Source organism: Myiozetetes cayanensis, unplaced genomic scaffold (assembly GCF_022539395.1).
Source record: "Myiozetetes cayanensis isolate MyiCay16 unplaced genomic scaffold, myiCay2020 scf17, whole genome shotgun sequence".
NCBI classification, from domain to species: domain Eukaryota; kingdom Metazoa; phylum Chordata; class Aves; order Passeriformes; family Tyrannidae; genus Myiozetetes; species Myiozetetes cayanensis.
Window position 1 is genome coordinate 5,151,783 of NW_026087378.1, and position 16,088 is coordinate 5,167,870.

The 16,088-nt window shown below is 40.6% G+C and overlaps 1 protein-coding gene across 3 annotated transcripts in view; it reads left to right on the forward strand.

The window, feature by feature from the left end:
• AFF4 (ALF transcription elongation factor 4) overlaps window positions 1-16,088 on the forward strand; it is a 50,575-nt gene that overhangs the window by 16,398 nt on the left and 18,089 nt on the right. For all 3 annotated transcript variants that reach the window (XM_050312242.1, XM_050312243.1, XR_007628586.1), the window contains 8 exons: window positions 1,950-2,076; window positions 3,440-4,222; window positions 5,554-5,598; window positions 6,588-6,674; window positions 11,847-11,883; window positions 13,392-13,440; window positions 14,491-14,511; window positions 15,065-15,119. In XM_050312242.1, the coding sequence (XP_050168199.1) occupies window positions 1,954-2,076; window positions 3,440-4,222; window positions 5,554-5,598; window positions 6,588-6,674; window positions 11,847-11,883; window positions 13,392-13,440; window positions 14,491-14,511; window positions 15,065-15,119 (1,200 nt within the window). In that variant the 5' untranslated portion in view covers window positions 1,950-1,953. Of the gene's footprint in view, window positions 1-1,949; window positions 2,077-3,439; window positions 4,223-5,553; window positions 5,599-6,587; window positions 6,675-11,846; window positions 11,884-13,391; window positions 13,441-14,490; window positions 14,512-15,064; window positions 15,120-16,088 lie in introns of those variants that run through there.

The following is a 16,088-nucleotide window of genomic DNA, read 5'->3' on the forward strand; positions in this document are numbered from 1 at the left end:
GCTGTATATAATTCCCAATCCCATCCCATTAATGAGAACGAATCACCCAAAACCAGGGCACTTCTATTCTCTGCCTCAAAATTTGCCTTCAGTAGTAAATGCTGGAGACTCAGACTGTTCTAGTTGGCTTTAACCGATCACTGTCTATAATTAAATCTGTTATTTGTCTGTGTTTAAATCCTGAATGTGTAAGAAATTGGGCTGCAGTCTGAAGAATGAGCTTTTTAAGCCTCAGACTTTTAAAGCAAGTTTGTCATGAATGCCAAAATAATCCAAGGGCTTTGCTGGCTGCATTCCAGTGCACAGATCTCTCTCTTGGCCTTGGTGGTCACCTGCAGTTACGTGAGTTCAGCTGATTACAGGAGAACTGGAGAAAAAAGTGCTTTTTCACATAAAGTTTAAAATGTATTGTGTTCATAGGCTTGATATCATCAGTGCTTGAATTGAATGATTCAAGCAATTGAAGCTGATGCTCATACCTTGTTTATGGTGCAGGGAAATACAACAAACCTGTTGCCTTAGAAAGCATTAAAGATCTAAACTTATACCTTGGGTTTATTCTGGTTTAGATGTCCTCTTAGACTTGTTTTCAGAGTAATAGACAAAATGAAGCCACATGAATAAAAGAAATGTAAGAGGCTATAATGTTATTGAGGTGAAAAGATTTGCATTTTAAAAACAGAGTGATGGGTTGATGTTTTCTTGTTTAGAATGGGTTAGTTGGGTTTGCACAGTTTTCAGGGTCATGCTGTTGCAAGTTTTTTTTCTTTTTAATAGTCAGGCAGCTGTCTAAAAATACGAAATAATGGTTTTCTAAGCTGCCAACGTTTTTGTTTTACACTGCAAATTATGTGGAAGAACATCACTTCTTCTTGGAAACACCTACTGTACTTTGTGCAGATCAGTAAAGCACATTTCTAAATCACTTGATAGAAAATTTAGCACATGTTGTGACTGCCCTTTCCCTGGAAGTGTTCAAGGCCAGGTTGGACGGGGCTTGGAGCAACCTGTCCTAGTGGAAGGTGTCCCTGCCCATGGCAGGGGATGGAATAGATGAGCTTTAAGGTCCCTTCCAACCCCAACCATTCTGGGATTAAATGTTAAAGGAATTAATACCACCTTATTTATCATCTTACTTTGCTTGCTCCTTTAAGTCCCAATGCTTTATCAAGGTCAGAGGGAATCTTTTCCAGCTTTTGTGTGTGTGTGTTGCAACAATTTGACGTATTTCTGTTAACACAAGCAGCACGACCAAACTGCCAAGTAAAATTTGTAAGAAGGGGTATTGGCAGGTTTTTAATCTGAATTTTTGCAGTAGGAGAATATGGTCCAAGGCAGAAGGTGCAATATTACCAGAACTTCCCTGAAATTACTGCTCTGAGTAGAAATGCCTTCTGGGAGTCAGGGAGGAAGGGAGACCTGGAAACCACATCAAAGCTTGAGGTTAGAATGTGTTGGAGGATGGGTGCCAAAAAAAGGTATGTCAGCACCAAAAATAAACCCAAACCTACAGGAAAAGCCAGGCACTGAATGGGTGGGGGGTTACAGAACATCTGGGGGATGTGGGGGAGAAAAGGTATTTTAGAAATGAATGGGAGATGTGCAGCGTGGGCTGAGACAGCAAAATGAGTCGAGCGGGTGAAATGGTTTGAAATAGTTACTTGCCTGAGGACTTTGTGGATTTCTTTTCACAAAATTTTTATTAATATTACTGCATAATATTAATACTGCATAATTTAATACTGTTAGAGCAGCTGTGGATTGGGGGTTACAGCTCTTTGGAGGGGGAAGTGGCTGAAGTTGGACAAACATCTGGGTTTGAGGAGTTATGATCCTCGTTCTTGGGCCAAACAGGACCGGGGGCTGACTCTGTGCCCTCACATCCCTTTGTGCACTCACATCTCTCCTTGTTTCGTTCTGTGATCAGAAATTATCTGTTTTGCCCGTAGCAACATGAACCGTGAAGACCGGAATGTGCTGCGTATGAAAGAAAGGGAAAGGCGAAATCAAGAAATTCAGCAGGGTGACGAAGCCTTTCCACCCAACTCCCCTCTCTTTGCTGAACCTTACAAAGTGGTGAGTTTGTGCAGCTCTTAGAAATGCAGGTTTTATAAAACAAATCATGTTTTAAATCTGTTTTTATCTGCATTCTTTTTAGATCCAAAGCTCTTATGGCGACCAAGTATTTAAGCAGGGCTTGAAAATAAGGCTGGATGGTCACCAACCAGCTCCACTGGCAGATTTACAGTGCTTAGGAAGGAGGGGAAGCTTAAGGGAGTGAGAAAAGGGAAAAACAAATCCATAATTTTTTTCTTTCCTTCACTTTCTGTACAGTGACTCAAAACACTTAAACTGACCATTGTGTGATGCCAGGTTGCCATTTTTGGGGTGCTTTAGCTGGTTGCTAAACTTTCTAACCTTTAATCAGTGTAATCCAGATCTGGGCAAGTTCAGAAAGGGAATGTTTAAATAGGAAGTTAATTTTAAATGCTGAAATCCTTGATAGGATGGAATTACAAGCTCTAACTAGTCCTCCAGTTGTTTGTACCTGATTTTTTTAGTTTGTTTTGCAGGAGTTGATTTTGTTTGTGATCTTGCACAGCTTTAAGCCTGTGCTGGGTTTCTTGCCAGGTTTGCTTTGCTGAGCAGAATGGGAAAAACTAATCTAATTCTGGGATAACTAATGAAATACCATTCAAGATTTTAATTATGTAGCTTGGAACTCACTTTGAAAGCAAACCCATTCCCTTCTTGCAATTTCAACTGGTTTGTAAGAAGTGAAACATTGTGACTGAAAACTGACTTCCTGCAGGAGGAAAGTTGAGGAATATTTGATGATTTTTTTTAATTCCTGTCCTCCCATTACTTTCCTGTGCTTGATAACCAAATCCCACCTTTATGAAGTTAACCAGAGCTGGTTGGGATGCACGGGGAATGCTGCAATAGACCTAATTTGGAAAATGAAATGGTTATAGAAGAAAGAACCCTTTTAACTCTGGGCAACAAACATTGTGCCAATATAAATACCAATTAAAAATGACATACAGGGGTGAGGTTAAGCTGATTTTATTTTACTGGTAATTAAAACTTTTTAGGACTGATGCATTCTGTGTTAGAGAAATAATGTTTAAGGTGACAGTTGGCATCTACTGCTTTTAAACCTGCATCCAGCTCACCATTGCATTATTTGAAGCACTGATAAATGCTCTTTCATCTGCTCCTGCTGCTGAAGTACATCTTTTTCTTGTGTTTTAAGTTGTTAAATTATTGCTTTAAGAACTGAAATTGGGAATTGAAAACAATGGCAAAAGAGACATGAATTCTAGCCATGAGCTTAGACCTGAAATTTAGATAAAATGCAATAATTCTCAAATCAATTAAGTGAAAGTGAAGTTGTGATTGGCTTCAAATAATTATTTTTTAAAAACTCTTTTCTCAGACCAGCAAAGAAGACAAGTTGTCCAGTCGTATCCAGAGCATGCTTGGTAACTATGATGAAATGACGGATCTCATAGGAGACAGACCGCTCCAAAAGCTTGTTGCAATTCCCAAACCGACCGTTCCATCAGCACCCGACGAGAAATCAAACCAAAGCTTCTTTGGTGATCAGAGACACAGCACAGGCTCCCACCAGAGCAGCAAATGGACTCCAGTGGGGCCAGCTCCCAGCACCTCCTCCCAGTCCCAGAAGCGCTCCTCGGGCCTGGCGGGGCACGGGCAGCGCTCCGGGGGCACCGGCACGGGCAGCGCCGGCCAGAGGCACGACCGCGATTCCTACGGCAGCAGCAGCAGGAAAAAAAGCCAGCATGGGTCTGAACACTCCAAACCCCGTTCTTCCAGCCCTGGAAAACCACCTGCTGTCTCCTCGTTGAGCTCCAGCCACTCGAGATCTCATGGGAACGATCACCACAGCAAAGAACATCAACGGTCAAAATCGCCCCGGGATCCTGATCCCAGCTGGGACTCTCCCTCCCGTGTACCCTCCTTTTCAAGTGGACAACACTCTAATCAGTCTTTTCCACCTTCACTAATGTCCAAGTCCAGTTCAATGTTACAGAAACCCACCGCGTACGTCAGGCCGATGGACGGGCAGGAATCCATGGAACCAAAGTTATCCTCGGAACACTACAGCAGTCAGACCCACAGCAGCGCCGTGAACGAGCTGAAGCCCAGCAGCAAAGCACACCTAACCAAGCTGAAAATTCCCTCTCAGCCGCTGGATGTAAGTTGCTGGCTGTTTCGTGGCTTCTGAAATGTAAATCCATTTGGGCTGGGATTTTCCAGCTTCTTTAAAATCCCAGTCTGCCTAACCAAAATTGAACTTTTAGTAAACACTGTGGTTTTTGTTGCACAAAGCACCTTAACCATAAGCAGTGAAGGCTCTGTTTTCAATGGGGAATGTTCAAAAGTAGTAGATTTTTTTTCTTCTGCTTCTTCCATGTGGGTACTGAGATTTTTATTATGTAAAGGCTGAGACATTCAGGCAGGGTGAGATAACCCTGAGAGGCTAATTTTCATGGACTATTTCTGTAGTCAGAAGTTAATAAAATAGTAGAACACACACAAATATTTTGACAAGCTGGATACTGACATTGTTATTGGGAGCCCAGTTGACTTAGACTTGATAATATCTGCTTATATCAGATTTTCTTTTGAAGTGTGTAGCAATTACTAAATGTGATTATTATATATACCTAGGGAAAAGAAGCTCAACCTAAAGCACCAAATTGAACAGGGTTCAGAACTTCTGTAAGTCATGCTGGATATAAAATACTATTGGGTTAACAACTTTTAGGAGTTTGGTAATTCTTGACTCCTTAAGGCACAGACTCTGACTCCAGCTCACTGACAAGGAGAGTGCCTTTCCTAGTAATACAATCTCATTGCATGTCCTCTTTAACTCCTTGAATCATGGTAGCCAGAGAAAAGTCTTTGTTCCTGGGATTTCAGCAAATAGCAAAATAAGATCGAGGACACAGGTAAGGAAATTAGGAATGGTTTTATTTGTGAAGACTTGCCATGTCAGTGCTGATGCAGTGAATCCTGTAGTAGCTTTGCTTCTTTCTGCTTATGGCTGTCAGGGATGCAGAAGATTCACAGTTTGGTAATTATTGCTGTTTCTGGAATCACTCTGTAATGTGTGTTTTACTTGGGAATGCAGTTTGTCATTCCTGTGAATTCACAGTCCTGCACTTGAATTCAAGATATTACCCTGTGGCTTCTTCCAGGAAATGATTGAAAGCTGCAATTCTTTTCCCCTCTCTCGAAGTTTTTAATGTCACTGACTGCCTGTGATCATTTTAACTGTGGAGTGAAAAGTAAGAGATCATTGTCACAGTTTTATAGATCTCATCTATTTGCTTTTCATAACTGGATGTGACTCATACCATAAAAACGTGGATCTATCTGATATTAAAATTGATGAAAGGAATTAGCAGTGTATCTATGCAGAGTCCATATGAGTCATGATAAGGATTGAAGTTTGTTTTGAAGTGTTTCTAGTCCCTGGAAAATTTGCTTTGGGAGATGTTAACCTTAAGTTTTGATTTGTAGGCATCAGCATCTGGCGAGGTGAGCTGTGTGGATGAAATCCTCAAAGTAAGTTCCCTGTGCTCTTCTTCATCATTTATTTGTTGAAAATACAAACATTCCTAAGGAGGTGAAAGGACTCTGCAGTTATTAGTGCCTTTCAAACTGCCTTGGCTGCAGGTTGTTTACAGGAGGGCTTTTCAGGTGCTCCTCTAGCACAGGGAGACTTGGGAAAACTGGGAGCAGAGGTGGTGGTGTGGGTGTGCACACAGTCTCCTGAATATCCTCACTTTATTCCTGCTCTTTTATGCCTCCTACCTGGTAATCAGAACTACCCATTTCTTCCACCAGAATACAGTCCTTAATTCTGATACCTTTCTAGAGTTTGGTACGTGTTTTGCTACCCTGTGGCAGAATTTTTCCTGTCTCCTGCCTGGGTTATTTTCCCGAGGCTTTTTACCCCTCCTGTGATTCCCAGTCCTGTGTCTGCTCTCAGAAAAGCATCATCAGGTCCCCCTTGAGCATTTCCATGGCTTGCCATCTCCTCTGACCTTCAGTGCTCCATGGGCCTTGGAGGTGCTCTGAAAGAATACAAGGCACTTTCTTTGCAGCTTCAGGCATTTGATTTTCCCCTTTTTCCTTGAACTCTGTAGGTTTCCCTTTCCTAGGATTCTTCCTTCTGCCCCTGTATCCCACATGTGCTCTTCATGGTCTGAAATGATCAGACTCTGACTTGTACTGCAGTTTCTGTTCAGGCCAACCAACTTTATTGATTTATGCCTTTCTGCTTGTGGTTATGTCTTAACTATCTGTTCTCAGTGATAAAAATTTAAAATTCAGGTTTACATGTGATATCTGTTCTCATGGATAACCTGAATTTTAAATTGTTTATGTGCAAAATCTTTGTTGCATGTTTGGGAAATAAAGTTTTGAATATAAATCTTAGTGAAGGGTGTAGAATGAGCTGAAAATTGAGAGACAGAGTCACCATTCAAATTCAGATTGTAATGAAATCTTTGCTTTAATTCTGTTAATTTTTCTTGTTGTTGTTGTTGTAGGAGATGACCCACTCCTGGCCCCCTCCACTGACTGCGATCCATACACCATGCAAAACAGAACCCTCCAAATTCCCCTTTCCAACAAAGGTCAGTGCTGTGTTCAAATACTGAATGTTGTAAAAGTAACTCCTGGTAAAGATCGGGATTTTGGAACTCTTACATTTAATTTTGTGTAATCTGGGTTTGTTTCAGTGCTTTGTGTCTCGTTATTTTGCTTCACATCACTTGTCAGCAGTGGCCTTATGAGGAATGTCCAAAGTTTTCCTCTGGTTTGCACGGGCAGTAGTCTGCAAAGTTGTCTATAATAAAACTTCTTTTTTAACTTCTGTTTCATAAATTCAAACCTCCAGGATACTTTTGAAGCTTGAAAATGCCTTTGAGCCTTTTCCTTATTAGGGAAATGGTTTGCACCACTTATGTAGAACCAAGTGAGTTTCCCTCTGAGGATCAGAGTCTGGCTGGTAAATGCTGAGAAATTTAAATGTATTTCTCTGCTTAAACTGAAATTTCTTCCTTATATTGAAGTCCATGTCTAAGAGATTTTTACATTTTCAATTACAAAAAAAATAAAACCTTTTAAAAATCAGAAATATTCAGATCACTTGTTTCAAAAGATCCTTTTCCCAATCTCTTGTGTGCTTAATAACTACTGAAGGGTTTAAGCTGTTAATTCTGAAGAGGAATCCCACCTCTTCGCTGCTGTTGACAGCACCGGGCACATTTCCAGGAGACCTGCTGGAGCTGCCACCTCTGAGCAGGGAGATCTCTCACTCCTTCCCTGGGGCTGTCAGCCCCAGCTGCAGGGTTTTGGGGCATCACTGGCACTGGGAATTGTTTGCCTTGAAGAGCAGCTCTGCAGTCTGCAGGATCCTGGAAGCCCATGGGTAGGCAGGGGAGATAGCTGTGGGTAAAACCCAGCTTGGAGATTCCTGACTCAGCCAGGAATTCATGGTTTGTTTCCTGTATCTGCTGATTACCAGTAAAAGATTCAACTCAACAATAGGATTTTTCTCCAGACTCTACATATCTCTGGGAGGAATTGGGATGCCCCACCCCTAACTTGGCATAGCTTCAGACTGAAGAAATCACACTTGTTTGTCATTTAAAAGTTACCTTTGTAATAATTAAGGCTACACTTTATTTGACCTGCTGCTGTTTTAGAGTGTCACTTGCTGCTCTTAATTTCCTGTTTGATCCAAATTGCTCCCCACAACAGAACAGTTGAGTGAATAATTTTAAGAAAACTTTCTCACTGAGGTCTCTGATGTGAGATTTGTAAACCCATCATCTCATGTGAGGGATTTGACATCACCTTCTTTCAGCCTAAGGTTCCAGGTCCATGTTGGAAATGCACATCCACAAAACCCTCCCAGATTGGTACGAGTTGAGCTTCGTGTCCTGGCTGGATATCCCAGAGCCATGGGCAGTCCTGCTGTCACCACCCTCTGTGTGGCATGTTCCTGTCTCACTGCATTTTGCTTCTCTCCAGTGATCAGAAAATGCAGAACATGCCATTCAGTTCTCAGCTTTACTTTGGAAGGCGTATCTAGAAAATAAATCCTGTTGTCTGTTTTCTCAGCATTAGGTCAATATTAATCTTGCATATACTGTTCCTAGTAAGGGTTTATTTGCTGTGTTACATAAAACGGTCAGCCTGGAAATAATTCATACCTTTTATTATAAAAAAAGAAATTCCACACCTTTCCTCATCAACAAAGGTCTTTATTCCACTGCTTTGAATACTTTGAAAGCTGTTTGTTTCTGTGTATCCCTGGCATTTGACTCGGTCTGGGGAGAAGAAAAGTGTGCAGAAGTCCACACGTCTGTGGCATAGAGAGAAACTACCTAGAACTGCACAGTTGTGTTAATGTTAGAACAAAAAAGGTGGCTTGTGGGGCTTTTTGAACCTCTCAGCCAGGATTGTGTTTCTTCACCCAGTTTGCAAAAAATTCCATTTATGGCTGCTCTGAGTCTCTTGACTTTTTGCCAGCTTTTTTATTTTGTGGCTGCACATCTTAGCCGTGGAACTCTGTCAAATTCTCTCTCTGCATCCAAAGCCTATAATTTCCTCTGCCTTCTCCCCTCTGTCATTCTTGGCAGCAGCAGCTCTACAGAATTCCAGTGAGTTAGTGAGCCATAGGCTTGTGCAGTCTGGGCCCAGAGCAGAATTCACCAAACAAAACAAAACAGTGGTTTACTTTAATCAAGCAGTTCTGTTGCAGGAAAGCTCCTTCTCTTCAATACTGTGCTCCATTTATTACAAGTCCTATGCTGAAGTGTTTCACAGCATTCCTCCTGTGTGCAGAAGTCAGTGTGTTTTTCCTGTTCACACAGAATTAAGCTCCCTTTGGTGGACCACTTGATTTAATTTGTCGGACTGTTGGGATGGAATCGCTTTCCCTGTGTGTGGAGAGTGAGTCGCTCGAAGGAACCCGAACTCCTTGACTGGGGCCTCTCTGATTACTATAAATATAACTTACAGTTACCAGGAAGTCTTTGAATCAGAAGATAAAACTCCATGAAAATAGGTCAGGGAAAGTTTTATGGATGCTATGAAAAATATGTAGATTCCTGAGTCTTGATAAAAAATGTTATCCCGTGACCTAACGCTCCGTAATTTTATCCATGGGCTCACGGTCAAAAACGCCAAAAATACTGGCATGTTTATAAAATATATTAAAAAACTCCAGCTGTTTGTTGGGGAGGGGAAGGTTTTTGTTTCGCAGCACCATGGGAGGCTTGGCAGTGTTTGTACCTGCGCCGGGGCCCGAAGGCATCTCTGGAGAGGTGGATTCTGCCTCCAGGGTCCTCCATTCCTGCCCTGTGCCGGAGCCACCGAGGCCAGCGGTCGGATCGCTTGATCTGCGGCAACACAGAAACCTCCTCCTGAGAAATCAAAATGAGATCTGACCTGAGATTTCAGCTCTTAAATGGAAATGGGTCCCGTTCACCACAGCCAGGCCTGTGAGGTGGGAATCCGGCCCCTGATGCCGTCCCGTCCAGCTGAGAGTTCCTCTCTCCATGTTTTTTTGTCATACTTTTTGTTTCCTGCTTAAGTGTCTTCCTTGTGTAACCTCAGCAGTCTATTATATTTTGGTTAAAAGGGTTTCCTTCCTTTCAGTTGTTTTGAATTTCTTTCTGAAGCAGACCTTTAGAAGCTGCTGCTGTAAATATCTTTGGAGTTGAAAGTGGAGCTTTTTTTTTTTTTTTTTTTTTGATCTCTGAGTTTCTTAAAGAAATATGTATTCAATAGATGGCAAGAGAGTTGGAAAAAGTTGGACATTTAACCATAACACCTCATTAAAGTGCACTTAGCTGAGAACCTGTGCTTTGCCTTCCAAGTAGGAAGCTGACTAAAGCAAGGAATTAGGCAGGTGTGTTCTGCAGAATTCCTCATCCGTGTGCTGGTAAAGGGGTGCCAGTTCCCCATCCCATGCTCCCTCCAGTGCAGTGGCTCTGGAGGTGTGATGTTTGATTATTGTGTGGTTGATACTTCTTTTTTGACTTAGTCTGTTGGCTTGTCTGAGCTGCCAGTGGCAAAAGGGATTCAGGGAGTCACACCTGCCCTCCTCCTACCTGTGTGAAAGATAAAAAACAGGTTTTATTTTGAAGGAAGTGTGACTGCTGCTTTCTGTTGAAGTCACAAGACTCCATCTTTCTCCATCTTTGCTTTGCACTTTAAACAGAGGTTAATTTTATTTTATTGTCCCTTTCTTTCTTTCAGTTAGTAAAGATCAGAGGCATTTGAAACACCTTCCAAGGAAAGTTCCTTATCAAGTTCCCCATGAAGTTCCTCATGCACAAAATACTTGTTCAATGCATTATTGCAACTGCTCCACTTTAGAAATACAAAGTTAAGGGAAATTGAAAACATTTTAAGTGTTCTTTGCTATGTAAAGCTTTTGTGTGTTTAAAAACTTCCATTTTATAAATTGTCTGGCACTGACTTGGCTGTGTGGCAAAACTGGTTCACAGGTGTACCAGAAAAAGTGGAATTCATTTTACTGTGATCCTGGTAGGCCATTGCCAGAGCATTTAAGTAAAACGTGTGTATATAGCTAAAAAATTGAAAATATTTGACTCAATTTGTATTTCTGGGGCTGGCAGTTGTCCTCATTTTAAAATGAGGTCAGGAAGGTCCTATTTTAAAAAGGTACTCCAGCCTAGAAGTGGGTTTTCAGTAGCTCAGTAGCCTCTGTGTATTTGTTTGTTAAAACAATATCTTAGGGTTTCAAAAAAGTTTATCATCTACTGTGTCTTGGGAGTCGGAATTGGGATTTCTGTGGAATGGGAATACTGAAGATGATACAAGTGCTAACATTTGCAAGCCTTTTCTCTCTCACAGCTGGGTGTATGTGATGTTAAGGAGAAGTTCTTGGCTGTGAGGTTGGTGAGGCCCTGGCACAGGTTTCCCAGAGGAGCTGTGAGTGCCCCATCCCTGAAAGTGTCCAAGGCCAGGTTGGATGGGGCTTGGAGCAGCCTGGTGCAGTGGAAGGTATCCCTGCCCATGGCAGAGGGGCAGAACAAGATGAGCTTTAAGGTCCCTTCCAACCCAAACCTTTCTGTAAATCTCTAATATCACTGTTTGTTGGCTTTTGCTCAAGGGAATTGTGTGATTTCATGGAGATCTGGCTTTTCTGGGAACGCTGTGTTGGCTACCCAGGCCTGGCTGGATTTACCAGGGACCCACGTGGAGTATTCTGGGCAGAGTGTGCAGAGCTGGTCACAGTTTAAATCTCATGTTGTCCCTTAGGCTCCCTCGTGGCTGAGATAAATTTTTTGCTGAGAGGTTTTTCCTGTCCTCATTGCTTGTCCCTCAGGGTGCTGTGTGTGCCTGGAAAAGGAAAATGAGCAGAAAAGGGTTTGAAGGAAAATACTTCAAACAAGCAGCAAAGTTTGTGTATAAGGAGGATAAACAAACATTCTCAATGGTTCCTCTCCATGCTAAACATCCAGGGAGCTGGGATTTATGGAAGTTACAGAGGGATTTTGGAGTTCCAGCTATGATTCAGTGCAGCTGCACAGCAAGGACGTGGGTGAGCAGGGCTGAGGAAGAGCAGTGGGAAACTCTTCACCTGGGCTGCTCTGGGGCCCAGATGATGAATCCCTCTTTCTGCTTGTTGATAGTTTTTTCCCATTTTTCAGAGGTTAGATGCCATCTTTGAAGTAGAAAGAGTATCTTCCTTACAGCCTGGTTTTTAGTATGTTAAAATTCCCAATTAAAAAAAACCCCAAATTTGTCATCTTTTCTTCCCTCAGGAATCTCAGCAGTCCAGTTTTGGCACTGGAGAACAGAGTGAGTATATTAAACTTCCTGGGATATATTTAATGCTTTTGTTGCCATCCGTGATTCTCAACATCTCCTAAGATGTCATGTTTTTTAGGGAATGAGATTTTCCAGACTGGTCATAAGATGAAGTCTGAGTTAAGGTTTTCTCTGCTTTCTCAAATTTTAGGCTATAAAACAATTGTTTGATTTTTCTTTTGTGTTTCTTTGTTCAGATAATAGAAAGTTGTCACAGAGTTACAAGGGTGGTGTGTTCTAGGAAAAATAATTATTTTTAATTGATCACATTTACTAATTCTTTAAAAAATGCCTCCATGGTTGATTGAATTGAAAATAGTTGAGTCCTAAACCAAAACACTTTTACAAAACCCAACTCCCTGCTTGGGGACATATTAGAAACCGAAATAGTGCTTTTGCTTATATTTAGTCAGAAAAAGCACATTGCAGTTTCACTGTTTGTTTTCACTTTGACATTTTAAAATCAAGAGAGAGAACTGGTCAAGAACTCAAATAATATGCTTAGTAATATCCTTGAATTTCTTGTCCCATAATTCATTTTTGGACTTCAGACAAAAGCAGCTTTTATTTCTTTTAACTGTGTAATTATTTTGAATATTGCTGAAAGTAACACTTAACACAGGTAACATACCTCCTTAAATTGAATTAAATTTGTACTGTTACCTTCCAAAAGTCTTTCCACTCCCTCTTGAAGTGATTAAACAGCTTAAATAGTAAAAGAAGAATGGTTTATTCTTAGATATTCACAAGCAGCTTAATGTGAACACCTGATACAGTGGGGATTTAAGGAAACAAATTAAAGCTTAATTCCATAATGCTAAACCATAGGCTCACGTTATAGGAGCAGCTGATCTTTAGGTGTGTAAAGGAAGAGGAAGGTTAATTAAAACACAGAGCCAGTTTTCAACTCCAGTTTGGGTTTTCTGGAAAGCTTTAAACAGCCTCAGTTCTTGTTTCTGTTGAGCTACACTCAGTTATTTGCCAGGATTAAAGAAAAGGGAAGGCAAAAAAAACCAAACTGAAAAGCAGATTATATCAGTATATATTCCTGTTGTCAGAATTGGTGTTTCAGACAGATTTTGGGATGTGGAGGTTGCTCATCCACTCAAAAGCTGTGTGGGGATGCTGAAACAATCAGAGCTCAACAGACAGACCTATATCCCATATCCTCCATGGAGAAGGCAAGGGTTTAATCTTAGTGGAAGCAAAACAGATTTCACAACATTGATAACAAACCGTGCATTCATTTAGACAACAATGATTTAACTGATTTTTTAGGTTTTCTTGATTAAATTATTTGCTGTATTTAGTACTTTGCCTCTGCATTCCCTTCCTCCTTCACTCTTTGGGAGGTTGTGCCTGGTGTCACCTGGTTACTGCTCCTTCTGGCCCCTCAGCTGTTCATGGTTTATCCATGACTGTATCCTCGTGGCAGCTTTGGAGTGGCTTCTTTTGCTGCCAGAGTTTTCAACTGTGCATTTCTTTTTCTCTTCTTCTAGAACGATACAATCCTTCATCCAAAACATCCAATGGTCATCAATCCAAATCGTAAGTAGCTGTTGAGAAAACATTTCACAGACAACAGTTGTATTTTAAGAGATTTGGAAAATAGCTGTTAGTAGAATGTGTCGGTTCTTGCACAGACACTTCAGCATCCTCTCCTTGGCTGGCAGAAGAAGAGGATCAGCATGTGAGAGTGGGCAGGACAGGACTTACTAAACATGTGCCTTGCAGAGCTGTCAGCTGGAAGCAGCTTGTAGGTGTCACAAATATAGGATAAGGAAAGGTTTTGGATTGGAGGAGACAGAAAACAGTGTCTGGCATCTAGTGAGATTTGTTCTGCTCAGTCTTTTAATTCACTGACAAGTGTTTCTATTAATTATGGACACAGATGCAGCAACACAGAAAAATTTAAAAGCAACTGGAATATTTTAGATGGCTGAAATGCACCTTTCTCCTGCCTAAAAATCAATTATATGCAGTTAAAAGATTGTTTCCAAATAAATACGACCTTAAAAATAAATATTTACTGGCTGATTATATGTTAATGAATATAGGATCTGAAAACTTACCTTCCATTTGTTGGGATGCAGTCACAGAATTAACTCTGGTTCTTCTGCCACTGAGTTGGCAAGATTGAAAAAGCACATGGGAACAGATGGGAAAGAAATAGAACAACAAGAAACCCCCCTCACTTAATGTAGATTTACAGTAAGTTTCCCCAAAACATGCAGTTTAAGAAGATGATGAGAGGAACTTTGCTGTTTCCAAGGCTGGGAAATGTGAGGACATCTGAGAGTGAGGCAGCATTGGACACGTGCTGAGCTGGGATGCATGGGAGGAAAGTTTAGATGATGTTTACTGTGACAATACAGCTTTAAATGATTTTTTATTTTAAAAAAAAGCAATTATGGTCTGGTAAAAAAAGCCTCTAAAAAAGAGATAGCTGCATCTTTTGGAAAAGGATAACAGTGACAAATATTTCAGGAACATGATGCTAGAGGCTGGTGTTCCTTTCCAGATCATCAGTAGGAACAGCTCTACTGTGAAACTCAGAAGTGTCAGACTTTTCAATCCTCTCTCATTTTCTTTCTGCAGATGTGAATCGAACCAGACAGAGTAAGATGTTTTATTTTTATAATCAAATCTATTTCTCAGTAATCCTAAAAACCGTGTTAATATGTCTTCAGTGTGCTTGTGTATTTTCAGTCTTGTGAAATAGTGTGTGTATGTATGACTACCATAAGTAATTATTGCTTTGAATAATAATAATTAATTATGGCTTAGGACAGTTGCTCTGTTGCCACAAGACAGGAAGCAGCCACTGGTGTTGGCTTTCTTTATTCCATTTAAAACAGTGTTCTTGGCCATTGTGTGTAAGAAGTTGAACATATACAAGTTACCTCCTCCCACATCAGTAAATTGTGTCAGATTTCCTTTTCTAAATTTAACAGAATGGACTAAGGAGTCAAAGTACCTGAATCCTTATTCTTCTCTAAAGAATGACTCAACTCACCATTCTTAAACATGAAACATTTGAATAGTATCTGGTGGCTTTCACCCACGCAGCCTCTCTGTAGGATAAACAGTGGCATGTTGAAATCTAGAAGAATGCTTTGAAAGTAATTAAAGCACCTGGAAAAACTTGTCTCACTTTCTCCCTTTTACTTAGTATGTTGAAAGATGACTTAAAACTCAGCAGTAGCGAAGACAGCGATGGAGAGCAGGTATGTTCCTTAAAGCAGAGTTCCAGAAAAACACTGAATTCATTCATGGTTCAGTCCTGCAGCAGGATCAGTGTCCCAGCAGCAAACTGGACAGCTTAACAGGAGATTTGGGATTAAGAAACTAAAATCTAGTGGAATGTTTTTAGGCAAACCTCAGGTATTCCTAAATGTAATCTTGGAGGAAAATTGTTTTGTGAAAACATTACACTTATATCAAGGAATTCTTGTGTACTGATTTCACATGGGCTTTGTCTGAACATCAAATGGTAATAGTGTACTTGAAAACATAAATAATAACTCATTATTTAAGATAGAACCCTCATGTTCTACCATTCCAGCTGAAGAGTTGATGGTGTGAACACCTCTGTTCATTGGTACCTTGGGGCTGTGTTTGGGATGATAAGGGGTGCTGTGTATGTCACTGGGAGTACAGCAGCACCTTTACTTTTGTCAAAAAGATCCCTTTTTTACTCTTTTTGGTATTAACTTTATGCAGCCTCTGCCAGAAATGACCCTTAGCATGTGAAATAAAATTACCTGTATGTCTGTGCTGCCCAGCAGTAACTTCACTCCTCTGGTGTTTCTTTTCTTCGTGTTCCCACTTCTCATACTTGATTTTCTTCATGGGGAAGAAACTTGGAGATAATGCATTTAGTCAGTGAACTGCAAATACCCTGGGCATTTTAGGATTTCAGCATTGTGAAATGCAGACTCATCTGATTCAAAAAGATGGAAACATTTTACTAATTAGTAGTAGAAATGGGAATTCTCACAGCTAGTTAGAATATACAGATTTGTGGTGAAAACCTAGAGAGAATAACTCTGTTTTTCTTTCTGTGTAAGGAAAATGCAGATAAATTTAAGCTGCTGCAAATACTGAATGAAGATGCTATATTAAAAAAATTAAAGGTGCTAAATTGGTGTCTTGCAACTTAATTGTATATACAAGCCTTAAATAACTTCTAGAAG